The sequence below is a fragment of the Sphaeramia orbicularis genome, chromosome 4, assembly GCF_902148855.1.
Source record: "Sphaeramia orbicularis chromosome 4, fSphaOr1.1, whole genome shotgun sequence".
Classification (NCBI taxonomy): domain Eukaryota; kingdom Metazoa; phylum Chordata; class Actinopteri; order Kurtiformes; family Apogonidae; genus Sphaeramia; species Sphaeramia orbicularis.
In genome coordinates this window covers 28,924,953-28,946,600 of record NC_043960.1, presented here as the reverse complement: position 1 = coordinate 28,946,600, position 21,648 = coordinate 28,924,953, and the positions used below count along the sequence as shown (strand labels likewise).

Sequence of the window (21,648 nt, the reverse complement as noted above, 5' to 3'; positions counted from 1 at the left end):
ACTGAAAATGGTTGATTAGCTGCCACATATATTAGAAATAGGAACAGGAAAGTTAATTGGAGTTTTCACACATTTTTAAGTTGTAGAGGAAAATCACTTTGCATATTTATAAATGTACAACTGAAATATATGCACAAAATGTCAGGATTTGGATCAACAACACAACTAAATACATACATTTTCAGATGAAAACAATGGGCTTTGTTACACTTAATTTTACGTAATTATATATAATTTTAATATTTATTCTGTTCATAGTGTAATGTGTAAAATAACTGTTACTTTTAATATAAAATCTAATCACAGTCATTTAATCCTCAGGATGTTTTTTGGGGCTTTTTGGATTGTTTGTAGTTTTCTGACTTTTGTTGTAGCTGAATAAAATAGTATTGTCCTGTTTGTTTATCGTATGCAAAAAATAAATAATAAAAAAATAAAACAATTTTAGCTTCTTAATGCTTAATGTGCGTGGATGAGTTTTACTGACGTATCAATGCGTTTTTTGTGACATTTCATATTCATACTAGAAGTACATCAGTAAATGACCATATACTGTGTGATATGACTCTGTCCATAAGGTGGCGGTAGAGTCTGTGTAATACATCACAGATACTTTAATATGCACAGCATTTTTCCACTGTTATATATATGATGAGATCCTGAATTTAACAGAAGTGATGTAAACAGTATATTATGTTTTGGTATTCTGAATTCAGCCTTTTTCAGAAAGAAGTATTTTTTTATGAGTAAGACATGTGGAATATGCTAATATTATTTGGGTTTTAAGAGGATTCTTCGGATATGTATTAAGTCCGTTTGGGAAATTTGTATATTTTTCTAATTTTACAGCAGCTTTTGCTTTTGCTCAGCTGGAGTACAGACAAAGATCCTCTCTAGAAAAGATGGATGCTCTCAATTTGGGGGGGGGATTAGTGGTCGGAATAAAAAAACAAAACAAAAACACTTTCTTCAAACATTGTGATAGAGGACGAGTACATGAACAGGTTTATGGACATGAGCAAAATATTGAAAATTTACTTTTCTTTTTCCAAAGGGTGTTTGAACGAAAGAAAGGGAGAGGCTGAGTTTACAGAGTGGAACATCTGTCACCAGTGGAAAACTTTGATTTAAAACAAAACAAAACAAAACTACTTTGGTTATGAAACTCTCATATCTGAAATGATCATAGTATGAAAGTGTTGATCATTATGAAAACCTAAAGCTATCAGGAGCATAAATATCACGGATTCCAATCGGGATTTCACTTTGCATGTTCCAGATTGGACTATTTGTTAGTTCTTTGCTTATTAAAAGTCATAGTTGCCTGTGAGAATATCCTGAAACACCTCCAGAATCGAGTCCTCCTGCCTCGTTTTTTTTTTTTTTTTTTTTTAAATTTAAACTTTATCATCGGTGCTTTGACTGAATAAAAGGCAACCTTTATCTACACTGAGAAGCGATAACCAGGCCTAGAGGTCAAGTTACAGCAGCACACCTGCAACAGGTAAGCTAACAGGCTAACCATGTCATATTTATCTATTCTTGTTGTACATGGGCTAAATGTTTTCACGTTTTAGCTTTTTCTCTCACAGTTACCTTAAAGAATGTGACTCGCGAAGAAATGACTAAATCCTTTCTCTAAATTTGTAAACAACGCTAGTTTAGCTAATGTTGATATTTGTTGTTGACAATTAGCTTAGCATTACATCAAGGTTAATTCACGTCAGTTTGTCACTAGCTAGCTAATGCCAAATATCATGTTAGCCCTAACATTCAATAAATGAAACTACATAAAACTAAAATGTTAGGATAAACTCTGTCTGTTCTAGCTGTACGTGTCGCCAGCTAGCTAACCTAGAAAGTTTTGCTGTTGTAACTGGTGCTAAATCAGCAAACCTAAACTTAAGGTAGACTTTTGGGTAGCACATTTAGTTTAACTTACAATAACATATCCTAAATACAATAACATATCCTTAAACTTACAAAAACATATCCTAAATATCATTATCTTCCTTAATTGATTCTTAAACAGATTTTTCTAGAAACGGTAAACTTTAAGACTGATTGGAAATAACCATATGCTTCAAATTCATGCATTTCTGTATTAGTCTGAATGCATAACACTGCATTTCTTCTGTTTAAATGTAAGTATGGAAACGAGTAAAGTTGCTGCTGAAGCCCCAAGCTGGAGTCCACAGTGGAAGGAGATAGTCCGGTTCAAATGAAGATCATAAAGGTGGCTACTGCACAGCTTCCACACACTGCTTCAGGTGTCCTAAAGGGTGACACCATCTCTGCATCCCCTAAACTCATCTCCACGGGCCAGATCCACCAGCCCACCTCCTCCACAGTTCCAGTCCAAGGCTGTCAGACCTCTCCTCCTCTCGTGGTGGTAACTAAGGTGGCCACTTCAGCAGCAGTGGGTACCAGTAATGAACAACCACAGGCATCCAAAGCTGTCCTGAACCAGGTGGCCTCCTTAAATCCAAACCCAACTCCAGGAAGAACAGTGGTGATAACTGTACCCCGGGCACCTGTTCCAAAGTCGGTCACTGTGGCCCCTCAGCTCTCTCAGGCTGCTATCCCACAGCTCCCCACAAACATCCACATCCCACCAGGTGAGCTCTGACAGACCACAGAAAAAGTGCAGGTGTTCTCAATGTACTATACTGTCAGCTGACAAATGATACAGTGATCAGCAGTCACTCAGTAGATTCATGAGTATGAAAATGATGTGAACAGTACAAACATTATCAACCAATCAAATTTTATTTATGTAGTCCCATGTCAGAACAAAAGATATCTCATGACACTATACATTTTGAGCCTATCTAAACTAGACTCTTAAGACATTACAGTATAGTTCATACAGTTCCTTATGGCTGTCATAGTCCATGGTGTCTGCACAGGCCCTTATAAAGATAAATGCCTTAATATTGCAATATTTCTTCTAAGAAGTCAATATCTATAATATTTTATTTTAGAAGTTTGTTGCTGAACCATTTTATTTACTTTTGATTTATTTTTGTCAAAGTGAGTGAAGTTGTTGGCAATGATTTTTGCTGCAGGTAAAAATGCATAAATCAAAACTCACTGAATGTAAACAAACCTAAAACCTCAAAGCAAATGGTAATGATAAATCCTCATCAAATCTTATGTGAAATGAATGAATGAATGAATCAATCAATCAACAAATTTTATTCATATAGAACTACATCATAACAGAGTTGTCTTATGACACTACATTTAGAGCTGGTCTAAACCAGACTTCTTCATATACATTAATAAATAAATGAATACAATAATATTCATCACCCAGCAGTAGAAGACACCCTTATGAATTCGTCTTATCAGCTGATGTCCAAAGTTTGGGAAACAACTGATAAAGTCTGTGCATCCTGACTTTCACTGAATATAAACTGATGAATGTTTTTGGACAGGGATGATGCTGATCCGCAGAGTGACAGTGGTCAGCTGATGCTGGTTTCCCAACAGGCTTTTGGCACAGGCTCAACAGGCGCCACGAGCCAGCTGTGGCCAGCAGGCGCCCCCGAATGTTGACCCCCAGGTGTGTGTCTTTGATTTCACTTATACTGAACACGCAGACCACAGTGACGGCTCTCTGTACTGCTGTGGTCATTACAAGCTGCCCATGTCTGACTGTGATTCAGGTAACTCCAGCAGCTGCTGCCAAAACTAAGGAGAAGGTGACAGTGATCAGAATGACGGCCCCTCCCAGCTCCAGCCAGCGCCAGTCCAGAAAACGGCTGTGGTTGAAGGTTAGAGCATCATTAACTACAGCTACACAGAGAGCTCAGGAGTAATAAAACTGCATCTCAGGATGAATAATACGACTGAACTCTTACTCTTTTGGGTGTATGGCTTTTCTAAGTTGATATATTGCTGCTCAGGTGATTGGTACTCCTAACCCAGCTTTAGTCCAGACCCTCAGTTCTGTGCCAGATCGGGGGAGTCAACCTCGCATCCTGACAGCCATCACAGAAACCAAAAAGGAGCCCACACCCACATTCAGTCAGGTCAGTCAAGAACTGTTTTCTCAACTTTAAAGAAGTGAAGTTTTTCTAAAATGTTTGTGTAACAAATAGCTGTCAAACAATTAAAAAATAAAAAACAGTCACTGAACCGAACAGACTAATCACAGTTTGCCGTGATGTGTCAGTCACTTGCTGTGTTTGCTTGCTGTAATTAGTCACTTTCTTTTCTTTGTAAAATATGAAAAATGTAAATATGAAAAAAGTAATGTTGCGTCAACACAAAGAAAGCGTATTTTAAAGCCTCCTTTTAACGTGATAATTTCCTGTAAGATACAAATTTTCAGTAAAACCACCAAGGCATTCAAGTCTGATTGTATGCTTGAAATATGTATTTTTTTTTATCTGCCCTAACAGCAATAAAAGTAAGAATTAAGTCATGTATTTGGAAGTGCCCTCTGAATTACTGCAACCAACTAGGCCATTAAAATTGCTTATCACTTTGGATGGTAAAAGCATCATACTCACTGTTATATGTACTGTAACTTTAAACTCTAGCAGTGAGTGTCAGCTGACATACTCCTAACAGTAAATTGCAGATATAATGTTTAAGGTGAAAGGAAATAGGTGTTCATAATTCCAGGTGTCAAAATTCTCAAGTGCCTGTGATGTGATAACAAGAAAAGGGTCTAAAATAAGCACAGAAAATTGTGAGTTCAACAAGGCTGGCTGTCTGCCCAACAACAGGAGACACTGGAAAGTGTGAAGAAGTGCAAGAACTTCCTGGTGACTCTGATCAAGCTGGCCTCCAGTGACTCCAGGTCTGCAAATATGGCCAACAATGTCCGCGGTCTGGTCAGGAGCCTTTTGGTAAGTCTTCATTCTTCATCAGTAGGAAGGAGGGAGTCACGTTTTTGATAGCTCTGTTTACAGTGCATGAAAAATGTTGATGTAAAGTGTTAAAGTGCATCACAGCACTTTCCTTATCTCCTACTGGGAAAAAAAACCCACTGATATTTTCAGTTTTTTTCCTGTTCTGTCGGTGGTCTGACAATGTATTAAATATGATTTGTGAAGTAACCGTTCCTTTTCTTTTCTCCAGGAGGGGAAACTAGAAGCAGAAGAGTTTACGGAACAGCTCTATCGTGAGCTGAAATCAACTCCACAGCCTTGCCTCGTGCCTTTCCTCAAGGTGACACAGCAGTGTTCACTCCTCACATGTCTGCATCTCCTGGAAACATCTTGAAATTCTACAATTTAGGGGTACAAGATGTCTGAAATTGAGAACAAAGCCATTGTACAATTGTCCTTGGTTTTGAATTGCAGTTCCACCTTTTCACACATTTTACATTGTTAAAGTCTTTCCCTGTTCATTCCACTGTGTTGTCAGACACAAATTGGTTCTGGCATAATTTTGGTGATTAAATATTATCTTCTCACAGAAAATAAAAAATGTGAAATGACATTTTCCTATCTGTCCCTCTTCACTGCTGTCAGAAAAGCCTCCCTGCAGTGCGATGTCTTACTACAGACCCACAATTATTCATCCAGCAAGCTTCAACCTCCAGCCGAAGCCCCAGCACTTCCTCCCTGAAGCAGTCTGACACAGGGCAAAGCATCAAGGCCCACCAGCAGGTAGACGTGTGTCCACTCGTGTGGAGTGGATGTGGAATGGAGGCCAATGGCATGTTTTTGACTATGGTTACTGTGAAACACAGGTGATCCAGCCAACTAGAGTGTACACAGCCAAGATCAGCAGACCCTCCTCCAAACAAATAGGCCTGCAGTCAGCAAAACACTTCACAGGTAACCGACTGGGCCCTGAGTGAACATGTTCATTTTAGATAAGACCAACAACATCAGACTTCATCTATGCAGCTGTACACCCATCCAACTTTTTTTTTCTTTTTTAAAATAAAACAGTTTTTATTTTTTATGTAAAACTGACTCATGTCCCCCCACCTCATCTCCCTTCTGTTTTTTTCAGTTTTATCCCTGTGTAAACATTTCAAATGTGTGATGACAGGAAAAAGTGAGAGGTGACAAAGTCGCTTTAACACATTTTTAAACTTTGACAGACTGCCAGTTCTGTCGCCGCACAGAACTCCTCCTGCTCGCTGCTGTCACACATGCTCTTAAAATACAGGCTGATTAAATAAGATGTTAACCTGCAGTTATTCCAGGACATATGCAGGTCTTAAAATGTCTTAAAAAAGCATTGATTCCACCTGCACAAAGAAAGGCTTAGAAAGTACAAGTCCCTAGAAATCCAACAGTTTTATCTGTCTTGCTGTAGGCAGTTATGTGAAATGTTTCTGCATTTAAACACAGATAACAGGGAAATGTTATACACTCATAAACTGAAAATGAGATATTCTACAGCAGAGCAGAAAGCTTGCCAGACTGATAGCTATGACCTCAGCTCATCACAACAGGCAAATATTGATTTTTAGCAAACACTGCTATTAATAGGAATAACTATCAATAGGAATTATCAGTTGAGGAAATATTCGGATCATTTACTTAAATAAAAGAACTCATGGCACAGTCTGAAAACACTGCACTGAAAGCAGAACTTCTGCTTTAAAAACCGTACTTGAGTAAAATGCTCCCTTTGACAGTTTTACTATTCTGTAATGTTTTTGGATTCATTTTACTGTTGCATTAATTTATATTTTGTATTTTACTTCTCTACATTTTTGTGGTTGAGCTCATTTGAAGTACTTTACGTACTATTGGTAGCTGGCCTATTTCAGCTTTGTGGCCATGCATTTTTAGTTATTAGCCTAAATTTAGCTGTATTCTGAGAAGGAAACAAAGTTGTCAGACAAATGTAGCTGTAGGTATAGTGGAGTTGATGTTGAATAAAAAGGAAATACTCAAAGAACATGTACCGCAGATTTGTACTGAGTTGCATTCCATTAGAATTCAATTAGAAGTTCCTCACCCCTCCTGATTATTTCAAAGACTTAAATCTCCCAGATTGATCTTAACAATACATTCTGTGTTGAATTTAGATGCTTTTGAACTGTAAAACCCAATAGAAACCCTTTTCCTCTCTTAAAAACATGTACATATAAATTAATTCTCCCTGGGATTAATGAAGACCAGGGGTTGGTCCCTGAGTACCTTCAATGGCTGTTCACTATTCAGAAAGTGTGCTGTGTGCTAATGCTAATGCTAGGTACTGTGTGTATGTATTAGGAGGGTAAAATGCAGAGACAGAATTTTCCTACTTGGATAATAAATTGAGTTAACATTTAGCCTTTAATCCCTCCAATGGCAATTCTGTTGCAATGAAATTTTTAATGTAACATTCAGACTCATTTAGATCTTGTTTGCTGACATTTAAAATGATCCATCTCAGATATTTTACAGTGACGCAGCTCCCAGTTATCAGCTGTCCCTTATCATTGTTTTGCAAAAGCCACTGTTTGGTTGTCGAACACATGACAACCGTGGCAGTGTTTTTAAGAGTCCACGGTCCTGCTTCTGTCTGCTTGAGTTCCCCTGAAGCTGACAGGTTCTGAGATTTAAAAAATCTGAAGGATCACTGGGTGTTGTCTTTTATATGATACTAGCGCATTGACCCGTGGGAATTCATGGGTTCTAGCTGAGCTAAGCTTACCGGTGTAATACACAGATTAAGAAAAAATAGAATGACCCTCATTTTGTTTTGTATTGACATAAACATGGACCAGAGACTTTTACACAGGACTGCACATGATGGTTTGTGAATTTTGCTATTCCCGGTAGCACGTAAAGGCAACATAAGACTTTTACACTGGACTGAACATGGAGGAGGCAAACGTTAACGGGCTGGGTCTAAATGGGGACCAGCGGAGTGGAACTGGGCCACAGTAAGAAGCAGGCCGACCTTGGTAATGTGTGATCTCCTATTGTGTCCCGGTGGTTCTGTTGATCCGGATCAAGCCCCCCCCCACACACATACACACATTTGCTGCTGTGAATGGACTTGTCCGCAGGCCGCCTGTAAACTCATTGTAATTTTAAAAACTAATACCTCCAAAAGTATTGGTCATATCAGTATGCAGTTTTCGCCTGTCTGATCCTTGACCCAAAATACATTAGTACTCCAAAAGGCACAGGCTAGCTCTGTCCAGTTTTTCGGTTACAAAGCTGATACACACACACACACACACACACACACACACACACACACACACACACACACACACACACACACACACAGAGGTCATTTGGCTTTTATAATATAGATACCAGGCTACATTCACTGAAGCACCTCAGCTGTAATTGACATTATGCGTGTTTTGTGTCTTCACAGGACCTTTTCCTATGAGGCAGCCCCTTACTCATGACCCACCTCATTCTACCCGATTTGCATTCAAGGACAGTTCAGCATCTTACAAGTAATGCACACTTGGTTTCTTTAGAGTCCACCTGGTGTTCATTTACTCTGCAAAGCTTTTATACTTGATCTCATGTTCAAAACAGTTACTTTTTGCCCGCCTGTACATGTGTCTGTGTTTCCTAGAGAGGATGATGACATAAATGACGTAGCGTCCATGGCTGGAGTGAACCTCCGAGAGGAGAATGCACAGATCCTGACCACTGTGGTTGGCTCTGTGGTGCAGTCATGTCAGGATCAGCCCTTCCTTTCACCAAACCCAGTGCTCAGCCGAATCCTGCACACAGGTACAGCAGCTGCTTGGAGACAGCCCGCAACACAAGTACAGCCATTTCCCTGGAAAGTTTCCTGAACATACATAGCTGACTGTTGTTATGATAACCCTCCCTCATGTTTTATGTGTCTTGCGTCAGGAAAGGCACTGGGAGTGACAGATGTGGGTCCAGAGGTTGTGGCTCTGGTTTCTCATGCTACCCAGGAGTACCTCCGCGGGATACTGGAGAAACTCACTTTGATGGCAGAACACCGCAAGTCAGCCCTCAAGGTACGGCACTCTGATGTAAGATTGAACAGCTGTTTGTGTGCAATATGAAACCCACGTAACTCTAAACTTAAAAGTAACTATAGCTTCATTTTTGTGGTCAATGGCTACCAAGTGCTGCGACTATATTATTCAGATCAATTGATAAATATTCTGAGGAATAATCTATAGTCTTTTTTCCATTGGACATATGCACAAAACTTTTCCAGTATTTACTAAATGACAAAAAAACAGAAGTGCGTAATGTTGGTTTTTCCATTAAATCGCAAATGTGATTGCAGGATGTCATGAGAAGTCATTCCATAAACATGGCGATGAACATAAATATCTGTTTTGAATCTAGAATGCTCGTTACCACCTCTATCCCGTACTAAATACTAACCTCGTGTGTCCACACATACTGTGCCATGTTTGTTTTAAACCTCTTCCTCTTCGCTTGTAACATCTGTCAGCATCTTTTTTTTTGTTTTTGTTCATGTGACTCTAGTTGCGCAAAAAGGTCTTTCCATTGCAGTTTTGCGTGACATACCGATTTCACTACACCCGAAAAACCACCTCTTTCAAGCCCAAAACTTTTCATTGAAAAACGAGAGTTTTGGCGATATTGTCATTTTTCCATTAGGCAAATTTTTATGCACAAATTATATTGGTGCAATTTGAGGGTCAATGGAAAAGCAACTATTGTTACTGTAGCTAATAATTACGGACAGTTTCAATTAGTACATAAGATTGCTCTTTTCAGCTGAAGCCTATCCAAAGAGAGGGTTGAAGGACAGAGAGTCATATATTATGCAGCTTGTTAAGCACCATGACTAAAATTTGGGTAATATGAATACAAATCGATTTAACTTGAGGGTGATGAGTTGCCATTTCTTGAAAATTGAAATGCTCATGAATTCAGTGTTAGTGTAAGATTTACCACAGCAGCAGTCACACTCCAAATGTTAAATTTCACCCTAAAGGTAAGTGATGATTACCTTGAGTCTGTATTTGCGATCCGATAGGAGGATCAGTGGTCTACCAAAGTGAGCGATGTGCGCGCTCAGCTTCGTTTTCTTGAGGAAGTGGAGAGTTTGAAGAAGAAAAAGAAAGATGAAGAGGAGAAAGAAAGACTGCTGCGATTGGCCAGGGTAATCTTAAAATCTTTGCACAGAATTCACACCATGTGCATTTACACCCACAATGTAGATAATATCTAATTCTATATTTGTATAAATATTTATTTAAATACCAAACTACTTATTTTTCTCTTTATGTCATTTTTCACTCATGTTTTTTTTCAGCCTGTCTTTTTCTCTGCACTTGCTTGTATGTTGCTGTCATTAACTGTGAAATTTCCCCACAGTGGGATAAATAAAGTCCTACCTTATCTTGAACAGTTTTTTTTTCCATGAAGTATCATCCAACTGCTTTTAAAATGCTTTTAATTTCTTTGTATTTTGTATTTCAGTGTCATTTTCAGTTGCACCAGCATGATTCGTTTTTGCTCTATGTATTACTGTCTATATCCACGTGTGTGTTTGTGTTGGTCCACAGCGTCGCTCACACATGGAGGATCCACTGCATCAACAGCTGAAGCAGCGAGCCAAAGAGGTGAGCTTGTGGTTTTATTCTCTGGTGTCTGTAGCTGCTAAATGCTCTGCTGTGCTCAGCACCCACATCTTTACTCGCGTCTGTGTGGCATTTGTACTCTGACACAGACCTTTTTCTATGAGAATTTGTCTATTTAGCTGGGCCTTGTGGGTTCAGTGGACACTATGAAAGCAAAGTTATTTATATCATTCAGTTACCTTCAGATCAACTCAAAGTTAGACTAATAATAGACTGTAGATGATGAGACCTTAAAACTCAACTAATCCTTATAAATTACTATTAGGGAAAAAATGCAACATAAACTGTGTTGTCTGTTTTAACCTACAGATTTACTACATCCACAGTCATTGATTAAATTTTTCTCACACATTGAGTATGTTACTCGCCCATAGCTGATATTGGCTGGTATCAATGTTTAGCTGATACATTGGGGCTTTTTTTTTTTTTTAAACAAATCCCAATATCGTCATAGTAGGCGCTGCGTTTTTCAAGCCCTCTTTATGTGAGGTAATGATTAAAAATAACAACAAGGTATTTGTTCATGTTGCAGTTTAAACTACAGAAAACACGTCTGAGAACTTAACCCCTGATGTTTTTTTGTCTCCACATCAGCTGCAGCCACGGCTTAATTTTATCTTTTCTATCATTTGTATGTCTTTAAATTCACCTGTACCCCTCTCATTAATGCAGTATTTACAAAGGTCTTTTTAATGACATGAACTCAATATACACTGGACAAAATACAAGGAGGATGAATTAATTGGCCAGTTTATATGAACATAAAATATTGTGTATAAATAATCATGATTATGTGTATCTGTGTATTGTGTATCTTTAAGATCATGAAATAACTGAGAAGTAAATATTTTTGTAGTGGTGTAGGTGTAGGATTAAGTAAGTACCTGCTACTTTTCTTTTTTATGAGCATGTAAACAAAATTTTTTTTTTCTTTTTGCACATCGTAATATATTTTAGAGCATTTTTTTTTTTTTTTTTTTTTTTACACATATGTGGACTTAAACGGTCTATAAACTGCAGCCTGATTGGTTGGCAGAGGCATATGTCTGTGAGGCATAAAGTCTAGTTCATGCTAATTGTGTGTTTGGTAATGTGATAGTGTGGTTAATGTTTTCTGCCTGCAGTCCAAGTGAGGTGTGAAGGAGATGAAAGGCAGCGGCACAACTGTGGTTATTTACAGAAGCAGTATCACAGAGGTTCACCACAGCAACAAAATCTGTTCAGTTACATGCCCTGCTGATGCCACCCACCCACACACACACACACACACACACTCACACACTCACACTCTCTCCACCGCTGCACTGTACTCACACCACAAGTCAGGTACACTTTGTACTAGAGAGTGCAGTGCTAATTGGAAGTGAGTTGAATTAAAGCTTGTTTCTCAGCTTGAATAGAATGTGGAGAGAAGCGGGTTGGAAGAGAAAGGGACAAAAAAAAGCTTTTTATCTGTGATGGAGGTGGATTTGTTAAAATGCTGATCATGTCCTTGTGATGTTGAGTGATCACATCTTTTCAACTGTGCATTAACTCGAGTTGTTCAAGTCGTTACTGAAGTCCTGTAATTCCTTCCTGCCTCTCTTTACTTAGAATTGGCTTGTGTTGTTTTAAAGGGGTCATATTTTGCTAAACCCACTTATATTAGTCTTTGGTACATTTATTTGTGTATTTGGGGACCCTAATAGTAACATAAAGTTTGAATTTGAACCCTCCAGGTGCTGCAAAGCTATCTTTATATTAATTCCAGCAAAAATCGAGTGGATTTCTGCAACCTATTTTAATTCCTGCTTTATTTGTTATGTTTTATAACTGGTTACATCATGACATTTGCACTTATAAGGTCAAGCCTTCTGATGAACGTTTCTCTGAGTACGCCATAATTGTTTGTCAGCAGCAGCGGTTGTAGTAAAAACTGAAAATATGTCCAAACTTTGTGCCAAATTACCTAAAATGTTCAGTTGTTGGTTGTATTAGTGAACACAAGTGGCTGAACAGGACAGAGCAGCACAGCCAACAACCTGGAGGTGATGGGACATGAAGTGGCTCATCTGCATTTAAAGGGCCAGCGCTCAAAACAACCTTTCTGGTGTCATTACTCAGAAATAGGGTTGAAGATGGACCTGTGGAGTTGAATTAATGAAGAATTCAGACCCAAGCATAGCATTTACAGTTTATGTAGACCACAGGGAAATATTTTAAAATACATAATTCCATTTATAAAAGCAAAATATCACTCCTTTAACACATTAAACATCAAACTTATAATATCTTGAAAAAAGGTAAATATTTTTCCATTATTTCAGGAAGTGAAAATTGCATAATGATAACCATATAATATCTTTTTCATCATATTTTTGGCCAAATTGTGATGTCTGTGCAATTTTACTCCTAACACTGCTACTTCATTTGCATCATTGACTATGTCCTGAAAAAAAATGACTTGGGCAACTTGGCTGTCTATAGTGGGTTTTCCATTGGACATCTTTGCAAATCTTCACCGATATTTACTAAATGTTGAAAAAACAGAACTGCGTAATGTGGTTTTTTCCATTAAATCACAAATGCAATGATTTGTTTATTTATTATCGCTAGATGACACGAGAAGTCATTCCATAAGCATGGTGACGATCATAAATATGTTGATTTACAGATATATGTATTGTATACAGTCGCGGAAAAAATTATTAGACCACCCTTGTTTTCTTCAATTTCTTGTTCATTTTAATGCCTTGTGCAACTAAAGGTACAAGAGTTTAATTTCAGAGCTGATTTCTAGCCATTTCCTGTTTTCTTGATAATAACCAAAATCACTTCAGTTCTTACATCAACAGCGATGACATTGTACTGCCAAAAACAGTGCTTTTAGGCATTCCATGTTTTCTTTTCTGTTGGTTTTAGTCACATGATACACACAGGAGTTAGTACTTGATTGCATAACCATTATTTTTGATGACTTTTGATGGTCTAATAATTTTTTCCGCGACTGTATTACCCCTCTATCCCGTACTAAATTAAAAAATGATTGGTTTCCTGGTGTGTCCACACATCCCGTGCCATATTTCTTTTAAAACTCTTCTTTGCTTGTTGTAACATCCGTTAACATCTTTTTTTTTTTTTTTTTTTTTTTTTTCACGTGACTTTTTTTTTGTTCACTAGACTAGTTGCTCAAAACGGTGTTTCCATTGCAGTTCTGCGTGATATACCAATTTCGCTACGCCCGAAAAACTACCTCTTGCCAGCGCAAAAACTTTTCACTGGAAAATGAGAGTTTTGGTGACATTGTCATTTTTCCATTAGGCAAATTTTTATGAGCAAGTTATGATCGCACAATTTGAGGGTCAATGGGAAAAGCGACTTGTAACACTTTCACTGAGTTTCTGATCTTCAAGGGGACATACCAAAGTTAAAAATACAGTCCATTCAACAAAAGCACAATAGTTTAAGTCTGTGCTGTTTTGTTGATATGGAAATAGGATAGATATCTCAAGCAGATGAGATGCTGCAGTGTCCCTCAAAATTCAGTTGCTGGTCAGTTATTGTCCTATTATATTTATGAGGTTATACTCAAAGATATTTAATGGATTTAATTTCATGTATGAGACCATGTTTTCTTACATTAATTTTGTGTTATGACAAAAAAAATGCTATATTTAACTTTAAATAACATTCTGATATTGTTGTCTCACCACATTATGCAACATTTAAAAAAAAAATGTTTTTATTGTGCATCATCTTGTCAATAATATTTGATGTATTAATTTATGGATTAGAAAATTTTCACATCCATTTCTAATACAAAATGTATAGTCGAATGTGTTTCATTAAAAGACAGAATTATTTGATTCACCACCTCTCTTTTCCTTTCAGTTACAACAAATGGAGGAAGCTCAGCTGCAGCAGAGAGAGGCCAACCTCACAGCTTTGGCTGCTATTGGACCACGCAAGAAGAGACCCCTAGAGCACACCGACAGCCAGGTGAGTCTAATCCTGAATATGGAAACCTGATAAGCCTTTAAATGACTCCACGGTGTCAACTTTAAAGCCCCTTCCCGGCGTCATCAGTTCACATCCATAGCAAACACAGACACAGGAAAGCCCACAGCTCAGCACAGCCAGCATGTGTCGACTGTTAGTTTAGTTCAATGAGTCTTTAATGCTCTGTGTGTTTAAGTTTTGGCCCTGCAGGCTGTAGGTTTAAAAGACGAGGAGGCTCTGTTAACTGCACACATTTCTTCTCTGCCTTTGAACTCCATTACCCAGCGGAGCTTGCTGCCTGCCGCCTCTGCCTTTTTCCTCTGCCAGCCACAGGGCTTCCTTTACCCCTGCATAGGCTTTACCTTGGCTGGCCCAGAACGCTCTGGTGACAGGAAGTGTAGAGGGGTGATGGGAGAGTTTCTGGAGTGTTGAATGTCTGTCAGGGTAGAACTTAAATCCAGATACCACAGTGATATTTTTATGGAGGAACCTGCATTCAAAATGCCATACTCAAAACAATGGGTCACACCTAAAGAGTGGTGTCTTGTGTCTTTTGTCGATTCATCTTTGGCAAAGATACATGTTTGCTGCCATCTATGTGTGGTTGATAGTGATAGAAAAGTGATCTGGTAGGGGGGCCACAACACACAAAAATCAGGGTTCAGTACTTACTGGGGTTGTTGAGTCATGGTTAATGGTACAATACAATAAAATGCAGAAAAACAACATGAAACCCCAAACACAAATGCCTTAGTTTCTTTTCATTCTGAACATGGAGTAGTGCTATTTGCTCTGTACCCCTTGGCCATTGGCTGAAGGGGTGTTGTTTTACCGTGTGGCGTCCGACTAAGAGCCTGATATACTAAAGGTTTGCGTGTGTAAAAAACTTGACTGCGCATGCAAAAACACGTTGAAGCTTATCTACTAACAGGGCGCACCGAGGTTTGCGCCACTCAAATGGGCAAACTAGCTCACGCAACCCATTTAGTGTGTTTGCCCTGATGAATATGCAATATGGGCGTTTCTGCCAGAACGTGCAAAATTATTGGGAGGAGTAAATGCAAATGTTTATGTAGCGTGTGCAATGTGATTTACCAAACCTGAAACTGATAGTGATGGCTGATTTGGCGTCTATATTTAGGGCATATGAAAGGCAGGTGTAAACTTTGCACAAAACTGGCTGCAGTAGTTGTGGCGAGGAGGAGGCATAGGCACAACCAAAGGCAACACAGAGAATCAATCTGTTGTGATCACATCAACATTTTTGGAATGACGGGAGGACAAAATAATAATAATTTGAGACATATGGCCCCCCACTTTATGGGCCTACCCTCCATGCCTGGTTCCTCTCTCTCTAGGACAGGGGTCGGCAACCTTTAACACTCAAAGAGCCATTTCGACCCGGTTTCCACGGAAAAGACAACACTGGGAGCCGCAAACACTTTTTGACATCTGAAATGAAGATGTTACCTATATATACTGTAAATTCCGGACTATAAGCCGCTACTTTTTCCCATACTTTAAACACTGCGACTTATACTCCGACGCGGCTTATACAACAATTTTACCGGTACCATGGCTTGGTGCCGCGCACCTCGGTGGTGCCGCGCCGCGCACCTCGGGGCCAACGCTAGGTGCCGTTGCACCGCCGTACCATGGCTCGGTGCCAGGTGCTGTGGCACCGCGGTGGTGCCTCGGCTCGAGGTGCCGGTAGTGCCGCGGCACCGGTGGCACCCAGTTGTGGCACCGCGGTGCCATGGCACCTGACACCGAGCAGTGGTACTGCGGTGCACCGGCACCAAGCCGTAGTACTGCAGTGCCACGGCACCTAGCGTTGGCCCCGAGGTGCCGCGGCCCCTTGGTCATGCCATGGCACCTGGCATCATTAAATGTTCTATTTTCTTCAGATATTTTTCTTTTCTTAGATTTCTCCATACTTGGCCTACCTGGGGTTGAAAGTCTCGATAAATGTACGGCATTTTGGCAGGCTGTCGGAGAGTGTGACGCATATTTTGAGCGACGAAAAATACTATATATATATATATATATATATATATATATATATATATATATATATATATATATATATATATACATAATTTTATTTTAATGTTTCGAGATCACAATAATCTTATAATTTACAACTACAATTAAACAAACGAACAAACACAAATAAAATACTTTGTTCAGATATTGCGCAGTTTTGGTGTCGCAGGGCATTCCGCGCATGCCGGCTGCCGGCTGACACGTCAAGTGCTGTCAAACGTCTCTGAAGAAGGCAAATGCTGATCACCGAAATTGCACAAGGTCTGAAGAAAGAAGTTAAAAACTTTGACTTAATAAGAAGACATGATACACGTTTTTGAGACAAATAACATACACTTCAGTCGGACACTTATAATTCATTTTCCCAAGCCACGCAGAGCCGCAACATAAGGATGAAAGAGCCACATGCGGCTCCGGAGCCGCAGGTTGCTGACCCCTGCTCTAGGACCTGCCTCTCTCTAGGCGGGTTCTGAACCCCCTTTACAAGCAATGATGTGGAGGATTTTCTCTCATGCCCACAGACTAAAAGAGCAACTTCATATTTATAAGTGCTGGGATACCCCAGAACAGTTTTTACAGCGCACTGTCTCCATGACGACAACCAGTAGCGCACACAAAATCCACGTTTAAATAGGGTGGTCTCCAAGACTTTGCACCTGTTGTCATTTGCACAGGCAATCTCAGTTGATCACCCCTGACACGCAAATCATTTGCATGCGCATATTTTAGCGCGAACAAGCACATTTGCGCCCGTTATTTGCGATCTTAGTAAATCAGGCACTAACTGTCTGTCCATCAGTGTCAACTCAATTACTCTTCACCAAATCGTCTGATCTCCTTCATGTTTGGTGTTGAGATGCAACTTGGGGGCAGATAGCAGAATCTAGCACGGATTAGATAAGGGGATAGTGACAGTGGTAGGGGAGCAGGGGTATCAGTGCAGAGCAGCCCTTAACATGGTTAATTGTGGGTATTAAAATACTATGATCAGAACATGGGGGGGGAATACAACTTGTCAAGCAGTGGAATATTTCAGCATATGAAGTAAACCTGTCAGCAGTGCAACATGTCATCCTTTTTTTTCTTTGTGGATTAAAGCGGACTACACACTAGAGTGCTGTATTGCTACCTTCTACTTGCTGAATGATGATGAATCGTTTATATCAGTATTATAGTGGACTTTGTGTGTGTGTGTGTGTGTGTGCCAGGTGTGTGTGCTGCCCAGACCTGGTGTTCAGAGAGTGAACCGAGTCATGCTCAAAGATCTGCTGCAGTGTATGGAACAAGACCACTTCTTGCGTCACTCTTTGACGCTGTACAGAGCCATGCTGTGATCTCTGGTCACACTGAGTGAACAAACACAATCAACAAACACAAATCAGTGTTTGGGATCCTGTGCACCTTTGAGTTACCAAAGACTCTTTGTTTCTGTTCATCAAAATACTCAGTATAAGAATGGGTAATACTTGAATGGATAATTTAATTTGTATCCAGATAAGTTGGTGGGTTGTTTTTTTTTTTTTTTGTCGTAGTGCTCTACTAGCAATGAGTTTTGGTTTTGATGTTTCCTTTTGGGAGAAAAATGTAAGAGGAATTACAGATGGGAATAGAGACTGAACACATACTGTTCTCACTGTGATTTTGAGTTGTTTTTTCTTACACTGGTTTGTTTGATGATTAAAAAAAAGTTTAATTTGTCACAACCGCTGTGTTTTATTGAGGTGTTTCTATGTTGTCAACTAGTTACTGCATCAATTTTGGCTTTGGATTTAACATTTTAACAACTATTACTTGACTCGATAGAGGCATTTCATACTCAGGTTGAACTCCGTTAATCGTGCGATTATTTTGTGCAAAACACAAAAAAACATCACAAGGCTCAAAACACCTTGATATTGAGATAAACATGTCTAGTAATCATCTACTAAAGGTGTCCACATTAGCTCAGGTATTCATACAGTAATGTGTAGGCAGCCTTACTCAAAACTAAACAGATTCTGCAGCTAAAGTCAGTATTAGTGTTTGGATTCAGTAAATCCTCAGTTCTGTTTGGGTGACTGGATGTTTGTTTAAATCATTTTGTGTCATATTACACACTGGTGTGTTCATGGTGTTTTATCCTTTTTTCTGACTAGATGATCTCATATAACTTCTACAATATTCATATTTATTTCTGAAATGCATGACCACACACACGTATTTTGTTGTAATTTACACACAACTGAAATATACTGCAAATATGTAAACGGTACCAAAAACAAGTATGCAACTTAGAAAAAAGTATGAATTTTGTAGAAGCCTGATGGGATCATCTGGTCATAGAAAAGTAGGGATGCACCGATACTACTTTTTTCCAGACCGAGTACGAGTACTTACATTTGAGTACTTGCCGATACCGAGTACCGATACGAGTACTTAATAATCTCATTCCAGTTCTTAGTTCCTTTTGTAAATGTGCTTTATTGTCGTTGTCATTAGTCTGACTGGAAAAAAGTGCTGCTACTGACATTTAATGTGTCGGAATGAGTGTTTCTCAATTAATCCACCAGGGGGCGCCACTCTTAATTAACCATACTGGACAAATACCAAGAAGAAGAGTAACGTTTTTTTGAGAAGAAGAAGAAAGTCAGTAATAACAAACATGGAGACGACAGAGGTAACACTAATGTGATACTAATATTGCAGCGTTTTCACTGGTAAGGTCTAACAGCTTAGCTTCAGCAGGTAGAGAAAAGAGAAATGAGTGATAAGTTTCGTTTTCACTTCTGTTGGCGGCACGGTCTGCACCGCTCCGTACTCCCGCTGGTATTCTCATTCTGTTTACGCATCCGCAAGGACCTGGTAAACGGATGGAATGTACGCAGAGGACTGACAGAACGCTGTGTCTGTATCTGTCTGTGTCTTTAACATTACTGACAGTCAGCGTTACTTTTATCACTGTCATTTATTGTGAAAAATCTCCACACTCGTCACACTCCCCACACATTATTCCACCACCGTGTACCTGCTGCACTGAACTGTGAATGTCACATGGCCCTAAGTGGTATCGGTGCATTTGTATCGGATGTCTTTTACGAGTACGAGTACACAGACTGAGTATTGGTGCCAATGCCAATACTCGTATCGGTGCATCCTTATAGAAAAGGATAAAAGAATGAAAGCCTCTGGGACATTAAGGTGTGTAATATAACACAAGATTGTTTAGGAAAACATCCAGGCAGTCAACCCAAGAGAGTTGAAGATTTACCGAATCTAAATAAAGGTCACACTAAATACTGAGTTTCCCCCAGAACTTGTTTATTAGTGTTTTTTTTTTTTTCTCTTTACCCCGCCACTGGAAGGGGAGGCAAGGTGTATTGTTTTTCATTCGGTTTGTTAATGCTCCAGGAGCAAAACTATTGGTTGAATTTATACCAAATTAACTTTATAGATTGCCATTGACCCAGAATAGATCTCATTACATTTTGAGTAGGTCAACCGTAGGTCAAAGTCCAAATTTTTTTAATGAATTTGTAAAATCTTTTTTTTTTTCCATTTACTTATAATGGGCAAAAGTTCAAATGTCTGTAGGAGCAAAACTATAGGATTTTATACCAAATTGAGTTTATAGATTGCCAGTGACCCAGAATAGATGTGATTACATTTTGGCAAAAGTAGGTTAAAGTTCACATTTTTTATGAATTAAAAAAAAAGAATTCTCCCATTTACTTTGAGTGAAATTTCAATTGTCTATAAAAACATCAATTTTGTTTGAATTTACTTCAAATTTGGCACATATATAGAGGCAATATTGATATGCTAGGCGGGGTTTGTTGTACCCGACACTGCTTGTTTTGCCTTTTTTTTTTTTTTTTTTTTTTTTTTTTTTTTTTTAAATGTGTTTCATTACTGTGAATGTATTTCCTCATTCCTTGTTAAAAAATAAAGACACACACCCATTACAACCCTGAAAAAAACAAAGCTAAAGGCTACCTAAGACTTTTGCACAGAACTGTATATTGTTTTAGTTGGGCTATTAAATCCTTCACCAGTAACAAACGTTAACCATCAAGTAATGGTTATGACTGAATGAACTTCTATTAATTGTTTACTGTCACTGTAAAATGTTGCTGTCAGGGCTTTCCTCACAATACCTGAAAAAACTAAACAAAAAGTAAAACTACTTTCACAAGTAAAGTTGATCCCACAAAAAAACCAAAAAACACTGAAACAAAAATTGAAAGTAAAAACAAATTTAAAGACAATTAAAAATAAAACCTGATGATCAGACCTGTAAGTCTAGTGTAAATGGTACACATGCATCGACAACATGAAGATGCTGATACCGATTTGCTCTAGCAAAGTAAAAACATGACAAACTTGTGCTTTTGACCTTTAAAAGACCTTTTATTAATCATGATATCATTTAACAAATGATATGCAAAATGTGGTAAGTGAATAAAGTTAGGTTTGCTGCGCTGTGTCATTATTGACTAACCAACCTATATATTTGCTGAACATATTTCGCTTTACTTGCTAAGTAAAGAAGACCAGGATATATGTCTGGAATCCTTCCCCAAGGTCACATCAGAAGTCTGTCATATTTAATTGATTGTTTCAGCAGTTATTACAAATCGTGTAATAGTACATGCAAAAAAGCCAAAGGCGCTGTGATCTCTACATATTGTAATGAACATTTACAGAACATACACACTATGTACATTACATTAGTGGCCTTGGGTGGAAAAAAAACTGTCAGTAAAAACCATTCAATTTTAAATTTGCTACAACAAATGAACAAGTCCTTCAATTTAAAACGTGTTTCATAAATTTTTTTGTTGTAACCTGTGTTATGTTATCTGACCTGTTTAAACTACTGTACAGGTCAGGTGTTGGTGCAATGTTCTTTAACTTGGCAATAAAAAAAAAAAAAAAAAATTTAACAGAAACAGCATCTTTTTACATAATATTTAAGTCACATTCTTAGTCGATCTATCCCACCAGATTGTCATGGATTTGCAGTAGTAGTGTGAAATAACAATCTGATGACTGTCTGATACATAATTGATTTGTTTGTGAATTGAACTAATTATTCAAGGCAGAGTGTTTCA

General features: G+C 38.6%; 1 protein-coding gene across 1 annotated transcript; it reads left to right on the top strand.

Annotated features, from left to right (window-relative positions):
- The first annotated feature begins 2,221 nt into the window (after positions 1-2,221).
- On the top strand, positions 2,222-17,892 carry LOC115418326 (transcription initiation factor TFIID subunit 4B-like). The gene is given in 17 exon segments (XM_030132751.1): positions 2,222-2,618; positions 3,441-3,457; positions 3,460-3,498; positions 3,500-3,568; positions 3,672-3,779; positions 3,912-4,037; positions 4,740-4,862; positions 5,095-5,184; positions 5,490-5,627; positions 5,711-5,798; positions 8,299-8,383; positions 8,509-8,669; positions 8,796-8,926; positions 9,928-10,053; positions 10,460-10,516; positions 14,405-14,512; positions 17,767-17,892. Coding segments are annotated over 17 exon segments (1,989 nt in total).
- The last annotated feature ends 3,756 nt before the right edge of the window (positions 17,893-21,648 follow it).